The 19,320-nt window shown below is 45.2% G+C and overlaps 8 protein-coding genes across 8 annotated transcripts; 4 read left to right on the top strand and 4 right to left on the bottom strand.

Moving 5' to 3' along the window:
- Positions 1-559: 559 nt before the first annotated feature.
- Positions 560-3,137, top strand: V1516DRAFT_649307 (RAM signaling pathway protein-domain-containing protein; the record flags this gene model as incomplete). Its single annotated transcript, XM_066920229.1, has 4 exons — positions 560-950; positions 996-1,217; positions 1,392-1,902; positions 2,137-3,137. 4 exons carry the CDS (start codon positions 560-562, stop codon positions 2,936-2,938), a joined length of 1,926 nt encoding a protein of 641 aa, XP_066778059.1. The 3' UTR covers positions 2,939-3,137.
- V1516DRAFT_264038 (transmembrane amino acid transporter protein-domain-containing protein) lies at positions 2,793-4,767 on the bottom strand. The gene has a single exon (XM_066918820.1). It carries the CDS (start codon positions 4,679-4,681, stop codon positions 3,131-3,133), a length of 1,551 nt encoding a protein of 516 aa, XP_066778058.1. The 5' UTR covers positions 4,682-4,767; the 3' UTR covers positions 2,793-3,130.
- Positions 4,768-4,852: 85 nt separating this feature from the next.
- On the bottom strand, positions 4,853-8,356 carry V1516DRAFT_621689 (AEX-3 domain-containing protein; the record flags this gene model as incomplete). Its single annotated transcript, XM_066919537.1, has 5 exons — positions 4,853-5,765; positions 5,967-6,793; positions 6,842-6,890; positions 6,937-7,520; positions 7,583-8,356. 5 exons carry the CDS (start codon positions 8,354-8,356, stop codon positions 4,853-4,855), a joined length of 3,147 nt encoding a protein of 1,048 aa, XP_066778057.1.
- A 575-nt stretch (positions 8,357-8,931) lies between these two features.
- V1516DRAFT_684860 (uncharacterized protein) lies at positions 8,932-9,252 on the top strand (the record flags this gene model as incomplete). The annotated part of the gene is made up of 1 exon (XM_066923587.1): positions 8,932-9,252. One exon carries the CDS (start codon positions 8,932-8,934, stop codon positions 9,250-9,252), a length of 321 nt encoding a protein of 106 aa, XP_066778056.1.
- Positions 9,253-9,510: 258 nt separating this feature from the next.
- On the bottom strand, positions 9,511-13,210 carry V1516DRAFT_663528 (fungal-specific transcription factor domain-containing protein; the record flags this gene model as incomplete). The annotated part of the gene is made up of 3 exons (XM_066920519.1): positions 9,511-10,133; positions 10,195-12,833; positions 12,903-13,210. The coding sequence occupies 3 exons, from the start codon at positions 13,208-13,210 to the stop codon at positions 9,511-9,513; spliced, it is 3,570 nt and encodes a 1,189-aa protein (XP_066778055.1).
- Positions 13,211-14,860: 1,650 nt separating this feature from the next.
- On the top strand, positions 14,861-17,440 carry V1516DRAFT_622603 (uncharacterized protein; the record flags this gene model as incomplete). The annotated part of the gene is made up of 3 exons (XM_066919588.1): positions 14,861-16,757; positions 16,794-16,941; positions 17,041-17,440. The coding sequence occupies 3 exons, from the start codon at positions 14,861-14,863 to the stop codon at positions 17,438-17,440; spliced, it is 2,445 nt and encodes an 814-aa protein (XP_066778054.1).
- Positions 17,441-17,625: 185 nt separating this feature from the next.
- Positions 17,626-18,025, bottom strand: V1516DRAFT_663526 (ubiquitin-related modifier 1; the record flags this gene model as incomplete). The annotated part of the gene is made up of 3 exons (XM_066920518.1): positions 17,626-17,743; positions 17,795-17,944; positions 17,994-18,025. 3 exons carry the CDS (start codon positions 18,023-18,025, stop codon positions 17,626-17,628), a joined length of 300 nt encoding a protein of 99 aa, XP_066778053.1.
- A 116-nt stretch (positions 18,026-18,141) lies between these two features.
- On the top strand, positions 18,142-19,187 carry V1516DRAFT_673051 (mediator complex, subunit Med18). The gene has a single exon (XM_066921841.1). It carries the CDS (start codon positions 18,237-18,239, stop codon positions 19,071-19,073), a length of 837 nt encoding a protein of 278 aa, XP_066778052.1. The 5' UTR covers positions 18,142-18,236; the 3' UTR covers positions 19,074-19,187.
- The last annotated feature ends 133 nt before the right edge of the window (positions 19,188-19,320 follow it).

The raw sequence follows: 19,320 nt of genomic DNA, 5'->3' as shown, positions 1-19,320 counted from the left end.
TTTTATAATCCGGTTTTGATTAATTTTGGTGTTGATATCGGTTCGCTCAGTGGATACATTTATGATTTGATATGATTTTTTAATCTGGTAATTGATTGCCATTCTTAGTGTGTAGTACTACTTGAGTTTTTTTTATAGTCTATTTACATTCCTTCCAGTCCTTCTGGATTTGCAATCATTCTGATATACTGCTATTTTATATAGTGGTCAATGCTGTTGTCACTGTCAAGGATTGCGACAATCTGTATATATTTCCAATTTGCGTTTTATATTTCTTAAACTGTCTCTTTCATCCTTCGAATATCACATTCTAACATTTCGATTACATAATATATACACTATTCTTACAAATTTTGTAGTACAAAACACAATTTCACGTGTTGCTCTAATCCCTTTAAATGTAACAACGCTTACATTGACTGGCCCAAGCTTGAGTTACTACGCCCTTGTCTTGATTGTCTGGTCAAGTTCCCTCTATTTGAAGTATCACCAATTGCAACTTCCGCGACAATACTGTCTCTTTCCGGCTCGTTTTCTGCAATAAATTCGTCGCCAACTCATGACTGACGCCGCAGAGCATCCGCCGGAGCGCTCGTTTCGTGTTCGTGCGGAATCGGACGCGTCCGCAGCTGTTGCAGCTGTTGCAGCAGCTCGAGCTGCCAAACGGAAGGGATTTGTCGTCCGAAGAAACGAGCAGCAGCTGCAACAACTACAACAACAGCAGCAGCATCCGACCCAACTCATGGGATCTGTTGCTCTATCACACTCAATGTCTTCCTCGGCAGCTAATACTTCTTATACATCGTCATCTACATCTGCGTCTCAGTCTGCAGGATCGTCTCCTACTGCTACGACTCAAGCTGCACAGCCCTCATTTGGCCCGTTCTCTGCCGGACCGATTCCTCGAAGACGGCATGTCCGTGGGATCTCTCACGACTCAATCATGGATCGTGAACGCCATCGAGACCGCGACCGAGACAGAGATCGTGAACAAGACCGAGAACGCGAGAGTATTCGTCCGCTGCGTGATGCTCCTCCTACACCCCTAAATACCTCTGGTCCTAGCAATGCAGCTTCTTCGAGTCAACCACCGAATCCTGCACAGCTTTCTGTTCGCCGACGAGCAGATAGTCTGCACAAATCTGCACATATGCCGCCTCAGACTGATCTTGCTGCCCAACCGCATGCCTATTTTCAGCGTCTCTCAGTAATCGCAGGTCAGAGCATGATCTGCGTTGCCCCACTCCCTGATTCAACTCCTGCTTCCGCCTCTACTTCTACCATAGTTTCAAGCACTATCACTACTCCTGCTCCTGCTCCTGCTCCTGCTCCTGCTCCTGTTAACTATGTCGCTAGTCCTAACTCCATGACTTCTGCTGCACCTACTGCAGCTCCAGACTCTGCTGTATTCTCTGCTCGTGTGGTTGATTCTGCGCGTGCTGTTCTGTTTGCTTTGTCTCAGGTTCTACCGGCTGTTCGACAATTTCTGGCCTTTTGCACAGACAGAACTTTGGTTTCGCTTCTCACAAATATCATTTACGGTGTTCGTTCGCTTATCGACAGTTTAATTCGTGCTTTAGATCATCATGATGCACTGCCTCAAGGATCTCCTGCAGCAGCCGCTACGATAGAACCAATCATCCATTCCACCTTGGCCTGTCTCCCTACCTTCAAGAGCGTCACAGGACTTGTTCACGATAACTTAAGGTCTCTTGTTGCTAGCGCAGAGATCAGACATACACGTGCTCTATTTTTACTAATGTATGGCACACTTGCTGAAGTTAGAAATGCCTGGACCACTCTGTTGCCTGCGTTGGCTGAATGCAGATTACCTGTAGCTTCTTACTTGAGTATTGATTCTATCTCACCAGCTTTGCATTCGACCGCAGTTTCACCTATGCCGTCTACAAGAGCAGCTTCAACAGGGATAGCAGTTCCGTCTATGGTATCTATCGACTCTGCTGGACAAATGTCGGGATCCATTGCACCAGCAGCATCTCCACAGCCTCCGCCTCCGCCTGCATCAATTTCTGTCCCTCTAATGACGCCCTCGTTTCTTCCTTCAGCATCTCATTCTATGCCTTTGGCTTCGATTATAACAACTTCGCTACCTTTAGCCACATCAGCAGCGCAAAGTGCGCCACCGCTGACACCAAATTATTTTGGACTGCCTCCTCAGATGATTCATCAGCCCAAAAGTCCGCAACACTCGGCTCCAGTTGGTGGTAGCGCAGGTGCGTCCAATACTGTAGCTGGCGTTACGGTGTCGTCTGTACCGATGCCACCGTTGACAATTCCTACTTCCAATTCACTACCACCCTCTCTTTCGTCTTCTGTTTTGTCGCCTTTGGTAACAACAGGTCCCAATGGTAATGTTGTGCATGTTCCTATGACGCCGCTAGATTCTTCAGCTCCTTACTCATTTTATTTCCCTATTGAGCCCTCAGAAGCTGATGAAGAATTATACGAACGGATTAGATTAGCCACGAGTTCAACAATGGCTGTTTTAGAGCTTGTGCGATCTGGAATTGTCGGCATTGGGAATGCTGAGAGTGATAGTAAAATGCAAGAACTCAAGTCCATGTGCGATGTTGGATCTGAGATCACTGTCAAACTTCGAGAACGATTGGAGACAATTCGGGAAGGGGATTTTGCTGAACGTCAGCGATTTGGAGACGAAACCAATACGTTTGTGAGAGTGGTTATTAATTTTTTGGAGTACACCAAAATATTACTGAACGACTATACGTTTCTTACGGAGGCGCGACCATTACTTTCTTCGTTGACAAAGGTAACGAAAGAAGTTTTGACCGGTTCACGAAAGGCCGCTGCTATCGCAGCAGCAGCAGCAGTAGCATCTGGTACGCCTATCCCTTCTGTACCGACGACTGTAGTATCTACTCCAATACCGTCCTCAGCGACCGTAAATTCGCACTAGATTGGTTTGAGCGTATAATTATTTTATTTTTACTTGTATGATATCATGAATTTTTAACTTTTATGAATTGGAGTCTTTGGGATGGAGTCTTTCCGTGTTGAGTGTTCATTTGGGTAAAATGGATTTATTTATATGGATGTATGAAAATTATTTAGTATGAGGGGGAGATGGATATGATGAAAATAATATTCTCTATGACTTTTTTATCCGACTGACAATGGTTAAGACAGTTGAGACGATCATGACGATGACTCCAAACGCTACACAGGCTATTGGGCCCAGTCGATGCCTGAAAGATCTGCTCTCTAGAGAGTTGGCAAGCCGTAGATAACACAGTGGAGGCAAAATGTATGCGAGTACACAGGCTGAAGTTGAACCGACTAGTTCGAGAACGAACCCGAGATTTCCACCAACAGCGAGAGAGCATAGAAGAGTAAGAATAGTCAAGCCTGCGGTGGTAAATCTGTGAACAAGCAGGGAAGGAGAAGTCGACACCGTCGAATCTGTTGATGTAGCGGATGAAGTAGTAGAGGTGACAAATGTAGAATATATATAGTCTAGCAGAACTTCTCTGCAAACAAATATCTCGAGCGGGAAAGTGGTCAGCATGTTGAATCCAAAACAAAACCTCGCAATATTGATAAATAAATTATCTTGTGGAAAGTTGTTGAGCACATTTCCCTGAGTTTTATCCCGAAAGGTGATGAAGCCAGCAAGTGCGAGTGTGAGACATGCCAAACAAGATACACCAGTAGACCAATGAGTAACCTTAGCAAAACGATCAAGAGTCGGCTTGCGGAGCGCACCGTAAATTAAGAGCGAGTTGTGATGGCACACAAACGCAAAAGAAATGACTCCGATGCCTTGGAAAACGCCCGAATTGATGGTGAGTAGACTGGAAGAGAACGAGCCTTGCTCATCGCGCGCAACTTTTCTGCCTTCAACACATACCGAGATGATGATTATAAGCATGCTAACCAAAGCCAGTAGAGATGCTTTCGCCAGATGAGCGATGTTTCGGGACAGGGAGAGTGGAAAGGAAATGAATAATATGACGAAGACTATGACTGGCGTTCGCTCAGTGAGTAGGCTCAAACCTGGAGTGCTTGCAAACCAGGGAAACACTGCTGAAATCACAAATGGAATCGTATCCCCGATGATCACCGTGAATGCGACCGAACCGCCAAACGCAAATAGTCCCTGGGCAAGCGAAATAACAAGATACCCTGGCCGCCCAAAACAAGCAGAAACTGTTGCTTGATATGAGTTCGTACCACTCAATTTCGCGTTCACGACCATCAGCCGGATGGTCCAGTCAATAACAAATGTTAGCACTATCAACAGCAATATTCCTGTAATCATGCCACATTCCATCATGGCGTATGGCTGTCCAATAATCCCGGCACCGATTATACTGTTTGCCATATTCATGAACGCCATCTTGATTCCATTCTTGCTCTTCCCTTCCCGCTCCGGCAATAACTCCAACGCCCAGTCGTCATTTCCACTCTCTGGCTCATCTCCTCGGCTATTATACTCCGATAAAGTGACAGCTGGCGCTTCAATCTGGGATAACCTGCTCTCGTGGATTAAAGGCTCTGACACACCCACACTAGAGCCAGCTCCTGTTCGCCGAAACTCTCTGCTATCCTCTAGATCTGATGCCAGCTCGAATGAATCTATCGAAAACCGCCGATCATCATCTTCTCGATCAGAAGCAAGCGCGTATCCATTAGACGCCATCCCACCCGTCAACTCGCTGGAGCAATTCGCTGATTGATTCCAGTATCGATGAAATATTTCTGTTGTTAATGTCCCGCCGCACCAAGAGTACAATTAATCTACGACCACGCTAGTCTAAGAACATTAATAATTATTTGAAAAGATATGTATATACAATTAAACCGGATGCATTCAAAGCAGGCTGACTGTTCCACCATTTTGTATCCCCAGACCGACAGTGGATAGTGTCTCATATGCTGCCAAACATGTTCTCAGCACATCACTGTCGAGTCTACTAGGCCACCGACCAGACACCTCGCCTGCAAGCGCATCTGTCGCGGCCAAATATCCTTGCTGAGCAAGCTGTGGCTGTCGAATTTGAATTGTCTGCCAATGTCCAGGTTTTACATCTTCAAGTAAAGGCTGCAAATCAGTTCGCGTCTGTCCAAAAGCTGAATCAGCAGGCTTGGTAGTATTGTGTCCTAATCGATGCCGCCGAGAGGACACTCCATCGGCAATGGCCCCAAAAAGATCCAGACAAGCCAGATCTTCAGAGGAAATAGATGATCGAGATTTTATGGAGGCACCAACGTCGTGAATGAATTCTGTCCCAGCTTGGGTTGAGAGTAGGAACCGTGCATATGGGGCATGATCTTTGGCGGTCTTCGACAAGAACTCAATCTCCTGAAACTTGTATTCTCCTGTTTCTTGTTCCGCAGTAAAATACCGGCGATAGTTAAGTAAAATCGACGCCATCGCCCGGGCAAAGGCTGCTCGTACCCTATTTGCGTCGAATGACGCTGGCAGACAGGCTACTGAAATTTCTTGCTCCGCACATCCTGTGTGCAATATCATTCGACATGCTATGCATTCGAGCATTTGCTTTTCCGCCAGTCCTGAAGCTAGACAATACGCACAATGCTGTGTTTCTGTCGGATCAATAGCAGTCAGTCGATGCCCTTCCACGACCTTAATAACCGTTGCAAGAGATGTTGAGGCGATTGATCTATTCTTAGGTTGATGATGGACTCGTTGTGGTGACCGTGGCTTTATCAAAGGAGGTACTGAATTTTGTGGCGATAAATCAGAAGGGAAAGATTTTGCACTGAAATCAAATAAAGAGATTCGCCGAGCTGATTTGGGTGGCGGCGTTGGAGCTAATGCTGCTTTTGAGGTTCTTGTTGTATTCAAACTTTGGGATGGCGGAGTTGGAGGCAGTGGCTTATTTAAATTAGGCATGTTTTCGGGCACATCCAAAGCTGATTCTTCAGCAATAGCCATGGGCTTATTCTCCTGATGCGAAAACTGATCATGTCTTATCTTTATAGAGGTCTTGATATTATTCACTGATGAATTAAATACCTTGCTTGCTCGTCGACCTTGTTTCTGCACTCCTGCAAGTGCGCGGTCCCGATTTCGTAATATAGTTCTGCCTTGTTCTTCCTCCGTAGCTGACTGGACTTCTGACTGCGCCATCGATAATGCTCTGATATCTAAAATGGGAGGATATGATTTTCCTGGAGGCTGTGAAAACACGTTTGCAGAGCTGCCCCGAACAAGCTTCCCTAAATATTGTGATTGAGGAACTGGATTTGCAATATCGGGACTTGTCAATCCAAACATATTTCCCGGAAATGTTTGTAAAGTGTATGGAGAACCCCCTATAGGAATAGCAAATTGAGAACTATGCAGTGGTGCAGACAACTTCAAGAGTGACCGTAACTTGGAACGGACTGGAGCGGGTAATAATGGAGGGGCTGACACCGCAATAACTGCATCTGCATCAAGATCGCAACAAACGCAGTCATCTTCAACGGGAAGAAACGGCAATCCAGTAGATGGTGAATTTGCGTATGGCGATATAGATTCTTCGGAATGGCCAATTAACTTGTGCAGTCCAATAATATACGGAACTGGCATTTCCAGACAAGCTGATAACCGTGCTGGTAGGACTGGAATACAGACGCCTTGCCATTTTAAAGGAAAGATCAATGATAAAATAGCTCGTGCTGAAAGCGTTAACATTGCGAGATCACTGGAAACCAGAACAATTCGCCGCTCTGCTAGCAACGATTCAAAGAGTTCGATAATAGTCTCGACAGTCAAACATCGAAATAATGCGAATAAATCAACCTGAGATATTAGCACAGAGCCTTCTTCCAAATCCAAATTAAAACTTACATCTCTTGAGCCTGGGATTTCAGTTACAGCATGATGTCGAGCATATAATCTATAAAGTTAGGTTGCGCGCCAACTGTAGTTCCAAATTTACTTACGAGATACCGCCGATATCAAATTTGAGTTGGATCTTTGGATGAATAGTGGCGGAAGTGCCAATCAATTGTGCTACAGCATATTCCATGGGCACTCTTGAGAATTTAGCTTCGAGATCCGACTTCGACGATGAGAGAGCATATTCGCCATAAAGCAAAGCTTTTAGCCACTCAAGTCTAAATGAGCAAGAATATGAATCTCTAGAAAGGAGTCCATACACACGAGGTAGCCAAAGACCGGACTGCTCAGAAAGTCCTTTGATTTTGGTCATAGCCCCAAGACGAATTGGAGCCAATAGCTCGATCAGCATGGCTATACGATCGTTAGCAGCTTCAATTTTATCCTTGATTGCACTTCTTTTTGATTCATCTTTATTTGATTGATTCTTCAAATCAGACACATTAGCCAGTTCATCTTTCAATCGCATAGACAAGCTTGTCGCAAATTCCCGTTCCGTAGTAGGTATATTTGCCTTCCGCCATTTCTCATTTAAAACTTCCACCGCTACAGCTATGTGCGAAGGTACAGGCACCCAGACTGTGATACAAGTGCCATACATTTTTTCATTAACTTGATTCGTCATGATCTGTAGAGATTGGATTAGTTAGTTGTTATGGTGTCTGAAACAGATAGGGGACGACAACGTACAAAATGATGCCACGAACTCGGAGGTCGCTTATCGGAGTGAACCAATTGGATATCATCAGGGAATGCAAACATAGGCACATAAAGAGGTAATTTGACATCCGAAGTCGACGAAGTAGAGACATCCTGACGCGGAGAGTCTGGTCGCGGATAGACATCTAGTAAGACCGGATCAAACTTCCGCATCAGTGGATGTTGATTCGGGGAAGTAGCGATAGGTTCGGGATCAGGAATAACAGAGTCATAGTCGGAAATTTTACGTGCATGTCCGGCGAGTAGTGGATCAGTCAAAACTGGTGACCGCTTGTAATTTTCAGGCACTCTTCGGAGTGCGGGAGATCTGGTCAGTGGAGACTGACGACCACGGGATTGGCCCACGCCATTGATGCTGCCAACTGAAGGCGAATTCGAAGCAGATGAATTTGTAGATAGTGGAGATTCACTGGTTTTCAAGGGATGCAGACGTGTAATAGGATTTGAATGAACAGAGCTGGAGAGCGATGGAATAGCTGGAAGCTGAGGCGATTTGTAAGGTAGATTCTCCGGTATAGTATCTGAAGCAATGCTCAAATCAACAGATGATCGGTCTCGTTTGTGAGAATATCCTACTTCTTTCACACTATCAGGAGTAGATGATCGGTGAGGAGACTGGCTCCCAGGTCTCCGATCAGCTATCGAAGCAGCAGCAGAAGAAAACACATCTAATGCGTCCGAATCTATACCTGAAATAAAGAAAAAGTCGACAAGTGGAACAGCAGAGCTCGATTCATTAGCCATATCTCCCTCCCCTGGCTATCCTACTCGATAAACGAAGCAAGACAAACTGATAATCCTAGTTGGTGCTTGTGTTTCGAAGATATTAGTCCAGCAAGCCAGATATCAGGGGTAATTTCGAGGGCAATCTGCTGTTTCGTAGTGCATGTGACAGCCAATGCAACAATCAATTATTGTTCGACATCATTCTTCAAATCAGTTGCCTGGCCGTCTTTTAAATCTCCAGATAGATTCTGGTTATCTTCTTGGAACGATACATGCATATCTAAATAGTGCTTGTTCCGATTCAGGTCTAGTACTTCAAAAGCGTATCTGAAGGTACTTCAATGCGTTCACTGTCCTGGGGTCAAGTGATCAAGTTTCCTATTAGAGCGGTACTCATTTATTTCTGAATTTGATACCCATTATATTAAATCAAGACATCCACTCATTAAGCACGATCTACTTCTCGAGAGCCCTGGCTGAAATACCCGGCAATTTAGAGATGCTTCTAATCTGGTCGTGGCATTACTTGATTTTCGCAGCGAAGTTCACTATCTATTAATTTGGCTGCAGTCCACTATATTTATTTTGCTATCATGGACCCAAAATTTACTTATTTCCAGGCACGAAAACCAAATCCTTTGGCACCGCCAACCGTTGGCGCTATGGTTCGATCTCGTTCAGCAAAGCGTCTCATAATCTATCTTATCGCGCTTGCAGTCGTCGGCTACTTGGTTCTTTTCGTGGTACGAGGATCTGCAGAGCAGAGGTTACAGGAAAAAGAGGCGTTACAGAAATTTAGTCAGTCAAGGATAACTCAAGCAGAGTTGATAAAGGACCGAATCGCGAAAAATCCTAAGAATGCTGGTATAGACCAACAAGTCGTTCTTGACGATGAAGGAATCCCGCGCGTGTAATACTTTTTTTTGTAATGTGATATTTCATTTGTCATAATATATTCATCTCTTCATTCGTGCGTCGTCAGGTTCTATCAAAATCCAATACAGATACTGAAAGGAATACAAAATACAATACAAAAGAGATCAAAGCAGACCAACATTTCCAAAAATAATAAAAAATAGCCTTCCAAACCAACCGGATAACTAAAAGTCAAAACTCCCAATTGTATACAAGTCAAAAACTCCAAAACAATATCAAACCTACTAACTTCCATATTACATCTCCCGCGCAAAAAATTCTCCTCCATAAGTTCCCCCTTCCACTGACACTATAGCTGTCCCCGCAGCTGTCGGGGTTGTTCCAGTTACACTGCCATTGGTACTAGGACTGACTCCTTGGTTGCTGATTACTGCTGGCGAGGGTGTTCCATTTCCACCGATCATCTGTTCTCCTCCTCCTCCAAGCATAGTTCCAAAACCCGGTCCAAATCCTAACAGTCCATTATTCGGCGGCATTACGCAAAATTGCTCCCAGATAGATGCTGAAGGTAGCTCGTTCATCATCTCATATATTCGCTGACCATCATACTCATCATCAAAAATCATTTGTGCTTGTGTTTGGCCGGTAGCGGGTTGTCCAGCAGGTAGCGCTCCCGCGGAATTACTGCGGGAGGAAAACATAGGCGGACTGGAGCCGTTTAAAACGGTCGTAGGTGGGGTATTTCCCTGACTGTTAACCCCCGCCGTAGCTGTCGAAACAGCTGATCCAGTGGGTGCGCTAGTCGCTAAAACTAAATTACTACCGCCATTTGTGATAGAGAATGATGACTGACGGGGCCAGATCGGTGTCTGACCAGGCGAAGTCGAGGTAGCAGATACTGTAGAATCTCCAGGGGATCCTACTATTGATTAGCATTTTGTGTAATTGGCTGTTAATTTAACTCCAAATATTCAACTTACCATCCATTCCTGCTCCAAAATAAGCACTTCCAAACTGCTGCTGCACAGCAGCGCCGGGGCTGAACTGATAAGCATATCCTCCTCCTTGAGTGTTTCCACTCACGTTACCAGAATATGCCACAGGGTGAGTGTAATTGTCGTGCATAGGCGGTACCGCCTGTATTTCAGCAGCAGTCTTGAAAATCTCATCCAAGTCAGGCTCCATCTCAGTCATCCATTGTAGAGTGTTGGTCTCGAATGACGCAAAAGGAGACAACGCGTTTCCGGTAGTTCCTACACTCGCAGAACCGTTTGGTAAGAGGGACTCTGTAGCTGAAGAGGTTGACTGCGGTGTGCTAGCTTGAGAGTTCTCCGTGCCGGTATCTAAAAGAGGAGTAATAATTGAATTGGAAGATGCTGTCGTGATAGGAGGTACTGTTGCAGTACCATTGCCATTAGAAAATTCCACTGAAGCCACAGTGGGGACAGGACCCATTGAAACCATCTGAGGATACTGCGGAACTGGCTCTGCATTAGATCGCTGCATAGACGGAGCCGAATTTGCAACCGTCGCCGACGATGCCGACGATCGTGATTTCCGAGATCGCTTTGCAGGAGGTGGCATGGGCGGTGGAATAGGAGGGGTGGCCATCCGCCCCGGAGCACCTGGAGTACGAATCTCTGCAGACGAAGAATATTCCAAAGCACCGGAAGGCCCAGGATGAGCAATAATCTCTCCAGACGCAGCCTTTTCATTATAACACAACCGTAAGATAGCAGCAGTGAGTAATTCGAAAGTATCTCTGCAGCCAGAAGCTGCATCACACTTATCAACCATTGCTGATAAGACATGAATACAAGCCATGGTATTGAAATCAATGACATCCATGCGAGTGCGAGATCGAACTTCCTTGGAGTGATAAAGGCAGTACAGATAAGATGTGCCTGCCATAAATAAATTATGAACCGCCATCCATGTGTAGTTGATATTTTTCTCCCGATGAAGTTGTCGATAAGCACGAATAACCTGCTCAGATGCGTCCGCAATAATAAAGAATGCTTCTACCGAGGGACGAGGAATTGCAGGAGAAATACCATGCAAAAGTAAGCGAGTCTGCTGATAGTTGAGATCAAGAAAAGAGAGATTGAAATCACAATTCATATCTTTAGATGACTTCGGCGCAGACTTATGCCACTCCTCCAGACGTCTTGACATATTGTTTTGCCACTCTTTCAATGTCGCGAACCGACGTGGTAACTCGGCTCTCTCGTAAAGAATAGTTTGAACTTCCGACTGCAGACGACGAATCTGGAAAATATGGACGGCCACTTGCTTGTACGAAGGTGGAGTATTTTCCGGTGGGTCGATAATGCCTTCCGAAGTAATGAAAACATCATCTAGATCGCTAGGGAAAGGTACTTTGATACTACAATCCGCAATACCAAATGGACGACCAAGATATACACCGACCTGACGATCCATGGCATATGTACACCAAAATAGACGCCTACGCAGATCTAGAGTCCGAGCATCGAACGGAGCAGAACTCTCTTTCTGATTTGATTTTGGGGTAATATTGGTACCCGACCAGGATTTTACGCCGCCTTCGACATGCAATCCAAGATCGACGCATAGCCGCAGAGCAACACCCAAAACATACCAAACGCCGGGAACTGCAGGTCTCATGATAGAATAGAGTCCCAAAAGTAATATTCCCTGCAATGATTCCAACCTCTCCACAGAAGCGAAGACAGGCTCAATATAGCGCATAGCAGTGGCATGATAAGATTCGCAGAGTAACGCAGGGTACTGCTGCTGGTGAACCGAAACTCCAATAGCAAAGATGAGGTTCAGAAAGAAGAGAGCGCGATGAGTTTCTGGGGAATCAGAACTCGAACGGGAATAAGATGAATTAGTCCCTGTCTTGGAATCTGAAGGCGGAACTGTGAAGCCAGCGGAACCAGATGGTTTCTTTGCAGGAATAGATGTATTGGGCGTAGGCTCAGCTTTAACGCTAGCGGTAGGAGAAAACCGCAATGACTGAGAATGATCGGGAGAGGCGGAATGAGAGATAGGAGAATCGTTCTGAACATTATTGATGTTTGCAAGTTTTGTCTGTACCGAATAGGGACCGTAAACTGGTTCAAAATATGTTTTTATGAAATCATTGCGATGAAAAATTGGAATTTGAGCATTAGCTTGATTAAAAAAATCCTCAATTAGCGTTTCAGCGACCTTTTTGGAGGGCAATGGAGCAGGCTGGATAGTAACCGGTTTCCTTCGAATAGTCATATCAGGTTGTTCGGAAGAAGCCATGGACATTGCAGCTGATGGGATGTCTTGGCCCCTCAGCTTGACAGCAGCAAACATCAATCTCGCAAAGGAAATCCCAGAAGAAAGACCAAGATATGACGGGGAAGACAGAGTAGAAGATCCTTTCATAGAAACAAGACCAACGGTAGAAACCAGTGAATCAACATCCTTAGAAGAATCAGATAGAGCTGCACGTTTGGCGGGAACTGAGACCGATTCCTTGGAACCATTAGTCGATGGAGCAGATTTGATGCCAGTCGAAGAATTCGGATTATCAATCGGAATGCCCTGATTTTGAAGCTGAATCTCCAAAAAAGCAACACGCTCTTCAAGATGGGCAATGTAGCTAAACAAGAAAGAATTGAGGTCAGATACTAAAAAAGAAACAAAAACAAAAATAGGACAAATCACTTACCTGCGGGGTACTTCACGACCAGTAGCAGCATCTAAGCCGACACATTCTACCCCAGATTTGAGACACGCCGAACATGAAGGAAACTTTTGATCACATTTTATCTTTCTAGATCGACATCGAGAACAAGCGGAGATAATTCGGGTAAGATGGGATGGTGCCGGGCCATTGCCAGTAGATGCCGCAGAAGTTTTCATACTTTCGGGAAGCTGCTGAGCCGGGGCCGACGAATTAAAAGAGGAAAAAACAGATTTCGAGTCTTGTCGCCTGTTTAAGGAGTGAGAAGAAGCGAGATCCTTGCTCGGTTTCATAAGACTCTAAGAAGAGCAAGTGCAGATGACTCCAAAGAAACTGGCTAGATAAGACGGTAAATAAAATCCAACACCAGAAAGAGAGAGTGAGTCAAACCAAGAGAGCAGAAAAAGTAATCAAGCAAAATAAAATAAGATGCACAAGACTAGTTGAAAGTCATCAGTCAGCCAAATTAGAGATTCCAGCGAAAATTTTATATATTCAAACGTAAAACCCCGGCGATGGTGATGTAAGAGTATGCAGCGACGGTAAAAATCTGAACCAACGAAAGCGGAGGGCCGCGATCGGGGAGAACGGGGTTGTGGGTGGGTTTGGAGCGTGTGCAAAATCCGCACAAGTAGAAATAAACGAGGCGCAAACCTGGACCGGCCGCTCGTCTGTTGATAAGAATCCACGGACGAATTTGGAACGGAAAAGGTACAGAAGACCAAGGGATACAAAAAAAGTTTTTGCGCAATCGAAATAAACGATGGTCGTATTTGTGAGACTCAGATAAGATAAAAGTCAGACTTACGTAATTACCCAATCCGGCAAGCCAGCACAGAACGATTTTTGCACGGCAACTGGCTTCACTGGTAGGGTTTTGAAAGGAAAATTTTTTTCTTCAGTAATTTTGACTGAATCTTGTTGATCAGCCACAATTCGGAAACAATTCTGATTTTATTCCGCTGTAGAAAGTCTTCGAGATCCTGGTTTTGTTAACCACTTCGAGTCACCGATCGTCGTATTTCAATCGCCGTCTATTGTGTAGGACCTGTCTCACCGGCCTTGTCTTTGGTTCTTTGTAGCTCTTGCTTCTTTCGCGCGCATCGGGCCTCGTCCGTGCTTGCAGCAGGACAGGAACCAATCTAATACACACCCCTCAATTAGGTCGAGCCGCTCTATCACGTGTAATGACCTAAGATCTTAGTAATGACATGTAAGCAGCAAGGGATTTGAAGGCGGGATTGTAGAGCTGCGAGTGCGCTTGTGGCATAGCTCATCCTCTTGTGACATGATTGATATCCCTGTCCGCAGAACTTCTCGGTTGCCTTTTGGACTTTCCCGAATTCGTTCGTGCTGAGTTACACTTTTGGGGCCCATTCCATCACTCAGACCGTTGAAACCTTCGTAATATCATCTCATTAGTCCAGAAAGGTCGCAGTCGCGAAATTGTGAAACTTGATTACAGTGCCGCCATCCCTTGCTAGAACGCCTCTGTGCGCGCGTGCCTCGACGCGTTTTTGACGCGTGAAATCGGAATCGAGTTCGCTTGCGACGCGTCTTCTGCTCGCAGATTCTCTTTGTTAATGGATGTCTATTGCTCGACCAAGCAATTTTACTATGCCAGCCACACTTGCCTCTTGCCAGGCTCGCGTCCTCGTCCCCGAACTGTCAGTTCGGCCCTCTGACGACGCGTCGTTCGCCTAACTCTCAACTCTTGTTCGTCCCGCTAGCCGCACATTCGCGCTCATATTATTTCGCCCTCCCTCCCATTTGCAAGTCATTTACTTCCCCTTCCTTGGACTACTTGCCTTTTGCTAATTTTTTGGTCTCGAAATATTGTTTTCGTGAATTCTTTTTGGGTCCATTGGACATCATATCTGTGATATCGGCTTTCACTCTGTTCATCTCTGCTAAGAGTCTGTCCAAGACCTCCAACGATGACCATGATCTCCTTGCGCTCTGCTCTTGGGCTGGTCGGCGTTCTTTTAACTGCTTCATTGCCTGTTCTCGGCTCGCCTTCCCTGGATTTTCCTATTTCTGAGCAATATCCTCCTGTTGCAAGATTGAACAAGGCCTATTCGTTCACACTTTCCTCGAACACTTTCACAACCTCAAGTGAAGGCTCTCTCTCGTATTCAGCTTCTCAGTTGCCGTCCTGGCTATCTTTCGACGATTCGTCCTTGGTCTTCTCGGGTACCCCTTCTTCTGACAGCGACCTTGGATATCCGGTATTCACGATCACTGCAACCGATTCAGCAGATTCTTCAAATACTACGGATGAAGCGACTCTTGTGGTCGTGTCTTCAACCTCTCCTTCAGTTGCAATCTCGTGTGCTGAACAGCTGCAAGAAAATTTCACAACTTACGCGGCTGATGGTATAAGTTTGCCTGCAGGCTCCACGTTTACACTTGCCTTCAGCGCAGGAACTTTTAAGGGAAATGTATCTGCAATTTACGGTTTATCTTCTGGGAATAGTCCTTTGCCAAACTGGATATCATTCGGTGAGAGTGATTTGACCTTCTATGGAACAACTCCATCTCTCTCTTCTACCATTGCGCCGCCACTTTCGTTTGACTTTGTCATGGTCGCCTCTGATGTAGACGGTTTTTCGGCTGTATCTTCTCCGTTCTCGATCTCAATTGCGGATCATTCGCTCGCTGCTGTTCAGAGCTCAGCTTCGGTTAATGCGACCGAGAATACTGGATTTTCCACCTCTCTCAATGTTACTCTTGATGATATTTCGATTTCATCCTCTAACATTTCGTCCGTCGTGGTAAATGGTACGGAGTCGTGGATGGACTTTGATAAAAGCACTCTTACACTCTCTGGAACTCCTGATTCTAACGACGTTGGTGAGTCGTCGGAAGTGGTAGTGACTGTGACCGACGTCTACGGAGATGCTGTCACTTTAACTCTCAGCGTATTTGTCGTTTCAAATAGCTCGGACACTGATGGTGTAGATGAAGAATATTTCTTCACTGAGTCGCTTGGTAACCTGACCGCTTCCCGAGGGAAATACTTCCAATACCAGCTGCCAGTAAATTCCTCAGACACTGATATATCAGAGGTCTCTGTTGCATTTGAGCCGTCTGAATCGTGGTTGAGTTACGATAGCAGCAACTATACTCTTTCGGGTACGGTACCTGCTACCTTGTCTTCTGTCAAAGTGAGCGTTACCGTCAAGACGACTGACAATGATAAGCATACAGCAGCCATGTTTTATATTAATGGCAAAGGTCATGTAGTTTTATCGACATCTACATCTTCTCATCGACATAGTGCTACTTCTCGAGGACTTTCATCCTCGACTAGTTTGGTATCCCTCACAACTACAACTTCGAGCGCTTCTACTACATCTTCTTCTATTACTACTGCGGCTGCCACTAACGCAGTTTCGAAGTCTTCATCTAACCACAAAGCGGTTGCAATAGCTTGCGGTGTTGTGATTCCATTGGCAATAATTCTTGCTGCCCTACTACTATATTACTGCTTCTGTTTTGCAGGAGGTGCAGCCCGCAATCGTCGTAGTCGCTCTAGTTCGTCTGCGACTGCGGTCTCACCGACAAATTCTAATATTTCGAAGCCGTATCCTATTTCTCCTGGTCCACTCGATAACTGGCCCCACGACAATCCTCATTCTGACAAAACTAAGCAACCTGCTCGTGCATGGGACGGCGTGTCTAGACGATTATCAAATATCTCAGCACATCGCCGGTCATATTCTGATCTAGAGAAAGAACCTCATTCTGCTGTTGGTGGATTTGTTATTCCATATGATCCAGATGATTTATCCCGTCCAAAGAAATCACATTTATTTTCTGGATCGCGAGGATCTTCACGTTCACTTTCACGAGGTGGATCAAGTACTGTTGGAGACCGAGACTCTCTAGCCAGCCTTGCAACATGTGCTACGAATGAGATTTTCAGCATGCGTCGAGTTGAGTCTAGTAATGGTGACATAAGTGGTCTTGCTCGGAATCAATCATTATCTTCTACGCATACTGCTTCTGAAGGTGGAATTTCGTCCGAGAATGTTTCACCCAGTCGATCAATTGGCTCAGGAAGTTCAGGCACTATGCCGCGAGTGGGTGGTAGCGTTAGATATAATGCACATAGGCGTAGCGCTCCTTCGACGGGAACAATTGGACGTTATTCAACCTCATCATCCTCAGATCAATTGGGCTCTGTTAGAGAAGAGGATATCGGAGATCATTCTGATCGAATTGTACGAGTAGGAGCTGGAATTGGGAGTATGTCGTCAGCATCTATTGGTGGAGTTAGCAATAGCGACGAATCGACAAGTCAACGATTTGAACTTGTACCAGGAAGTGGACGTGAATGGCGAGAAAGACGATCATCCGGCCGTGAATTGACCGACAGCGAACCACGACTAGTACCTTTCAGGAATGGTGGATTGCCCGCTCGAAGGCAAAGCGCCAGTGATACGTCAATGTCGATATCTCATGCCATAGAACATCATTCCGCGGAAGCTGAAGAAGACGACGGTCAGGTGTTTCTCTGACACGACTATTTGAAATTGTCGTTATTGTGTAAATTAGTTTCTGTTTGATTGTTAATCGTTTAGACGGCGTTATGTGATTTTGCTTTTTTTTGTTATCTTTGTCCGATATGCGTGCATTATTCACGAATTTTAGATCATTTAGGCAGATAATCATTTATAGTTTCTTGGTCGATTTCTCAAATTATTTAACCGCCATGTAATGTAGATGTGAATAAAATTTGGTCGCCTGCTTGAAGTATATATTCCTCTTCGCCTTCGAGCTCCCAGTCTGCATCGTTGATCAGCACAAGGATTCCTGGTCGTCTTGGATTCAAATTAGAAAGCATGCTAAACTGAGAACTACGTAATACTAACACATGAAATCCTTCAATGACAAATAACTCTCTTCGAACATCAGTCATATACGATTCACATAGTAGCTTCACCAGGTCCGCTATTGAGCTGTTGTCTTGAACGGGTACCTTTAGCTGTCTGTTGCCGCTGAAAAGAGATTCTAAACCGCCACTAGAGTCGATATTAGCGATATGATCGATCTTATGGTAGTGAAACGTACGAAAACTCGACTTTGACTAGGAATTCTGGCATTATTAAAGAAATACTATAACAAGTGGTGGTAACTTCAAGGAAGAGTGAAGATAAATTTTGGTTGACTGGCCGCACGTAAATATATATATACACCTGGGAAACAATCTTCTTCCCCCTTGTTGCATATTGAGTCTCGCAGGTGACGAAACAGCACCAGACTTAAATCAGATTTCAATCAGATTTCTTAACAGATTTGGCTTCAGCTCCTGGAATGACTCAATTGCAGGAGCTGTCGCTTTTCAGTTCACTGCCGCCAGGCCGACTAGCTCAGGCTTTATCTGCGTTGTCTGCGTCGACTGGTATGCGGCCAATCAAACTTTTGAAGCAACACATTGTGTTTGCACCCTCGACACCCGGCCAATCAGGAGATGGATCGATGGGTCCGCAAAATGCAGGCAGCGGTACACTGCTCGAAGCGTCTCGGTTGACAGCTAGTCGCGATCTTTTACCGGCATCGGATGATAGTGCGCGTATTGGAAAGGCTGGTAACGAGACCGATGAAGAAAATCTTGATCCTGTTGCCGAATGGTCACTGAGTATACCCTCCGTGCCAGAATCAGGGAAGCAACCAGTTCAAGTCCAAGCAATTTCCAAAACTAATTTTGGTCCGGTTCCGCTCACGTCGAAATCGGATAGTACACGGATTTTGTTCAGGTTTTTGCGCGCCCTGAACTATGTTTACGCTTACGACTATCTAGAGCAAGGATATGCATTTGTACACTCTGGCCGGGTCATAATTACAATATCGCAGATTTCACCTCAGAACCCGTTACAATTACACGAAATCCCGTCAAGTTCCAGCGATGAACTTGTCGCAGAGTCTGTCGCCAAAGGAAGAGATTCTGCACATGCGCGATTCGTCGGCACTTGGATTGTTCACGCTTATGTTGAAATTTTAACTGGTTCGGAGACAGTTGGAGATGATTTGGAGAAAAATAAGACTGCTATTGAAAGATTGGAAGCAGTTAAGGCAGAATTGAGCGGCGTAATCGATCTAGAAGTTCCTGATCGAGTGGTACTAGATCCTCGAGTACAACTGAGAAGATGAATACCAAGATGTAATGTTAGTGTACGATAATGACGAAATGTATCATTTTGATTTATTCTTTACTGTTATCCATTCAGCTTGGAAATGAGAGCTTGAGCCAAACCAGGCCAAAAAAAATTGCAGTACTTAAGATTCCAGCGTGGTCTCCCACCGCAGTACTAATTAAGCCCATAGTAGGTTAACTGGAGAAAATCTGACGGGGTTCTGTTTTTTCTACTAGGTGTGACCGCAACTAATACTATTAGTT

Source organism: Lipomyces oligophaga, assembly GCF_038497815.1.
Source record: "Lipomyces oligophaga strain CBS 7107 unplaced genomic scaffold V1516scaffold_3, whole genome shotgun sequence".
In the NCBI taxonomy this organism is placed as follows: domain Eukaryota; kingdom Fungi; phylum Ascomycota; class Lipomycetes; order Lipomycetales; family Lipomycetaceae; genus Lipomyces; species [Lipomyces] oligophaga.
The sequence above is the reverse complement of the archived record's forward strand: the minus strand, read 5'-3'. Positions and strand labels throughout refer to the sequence as shown.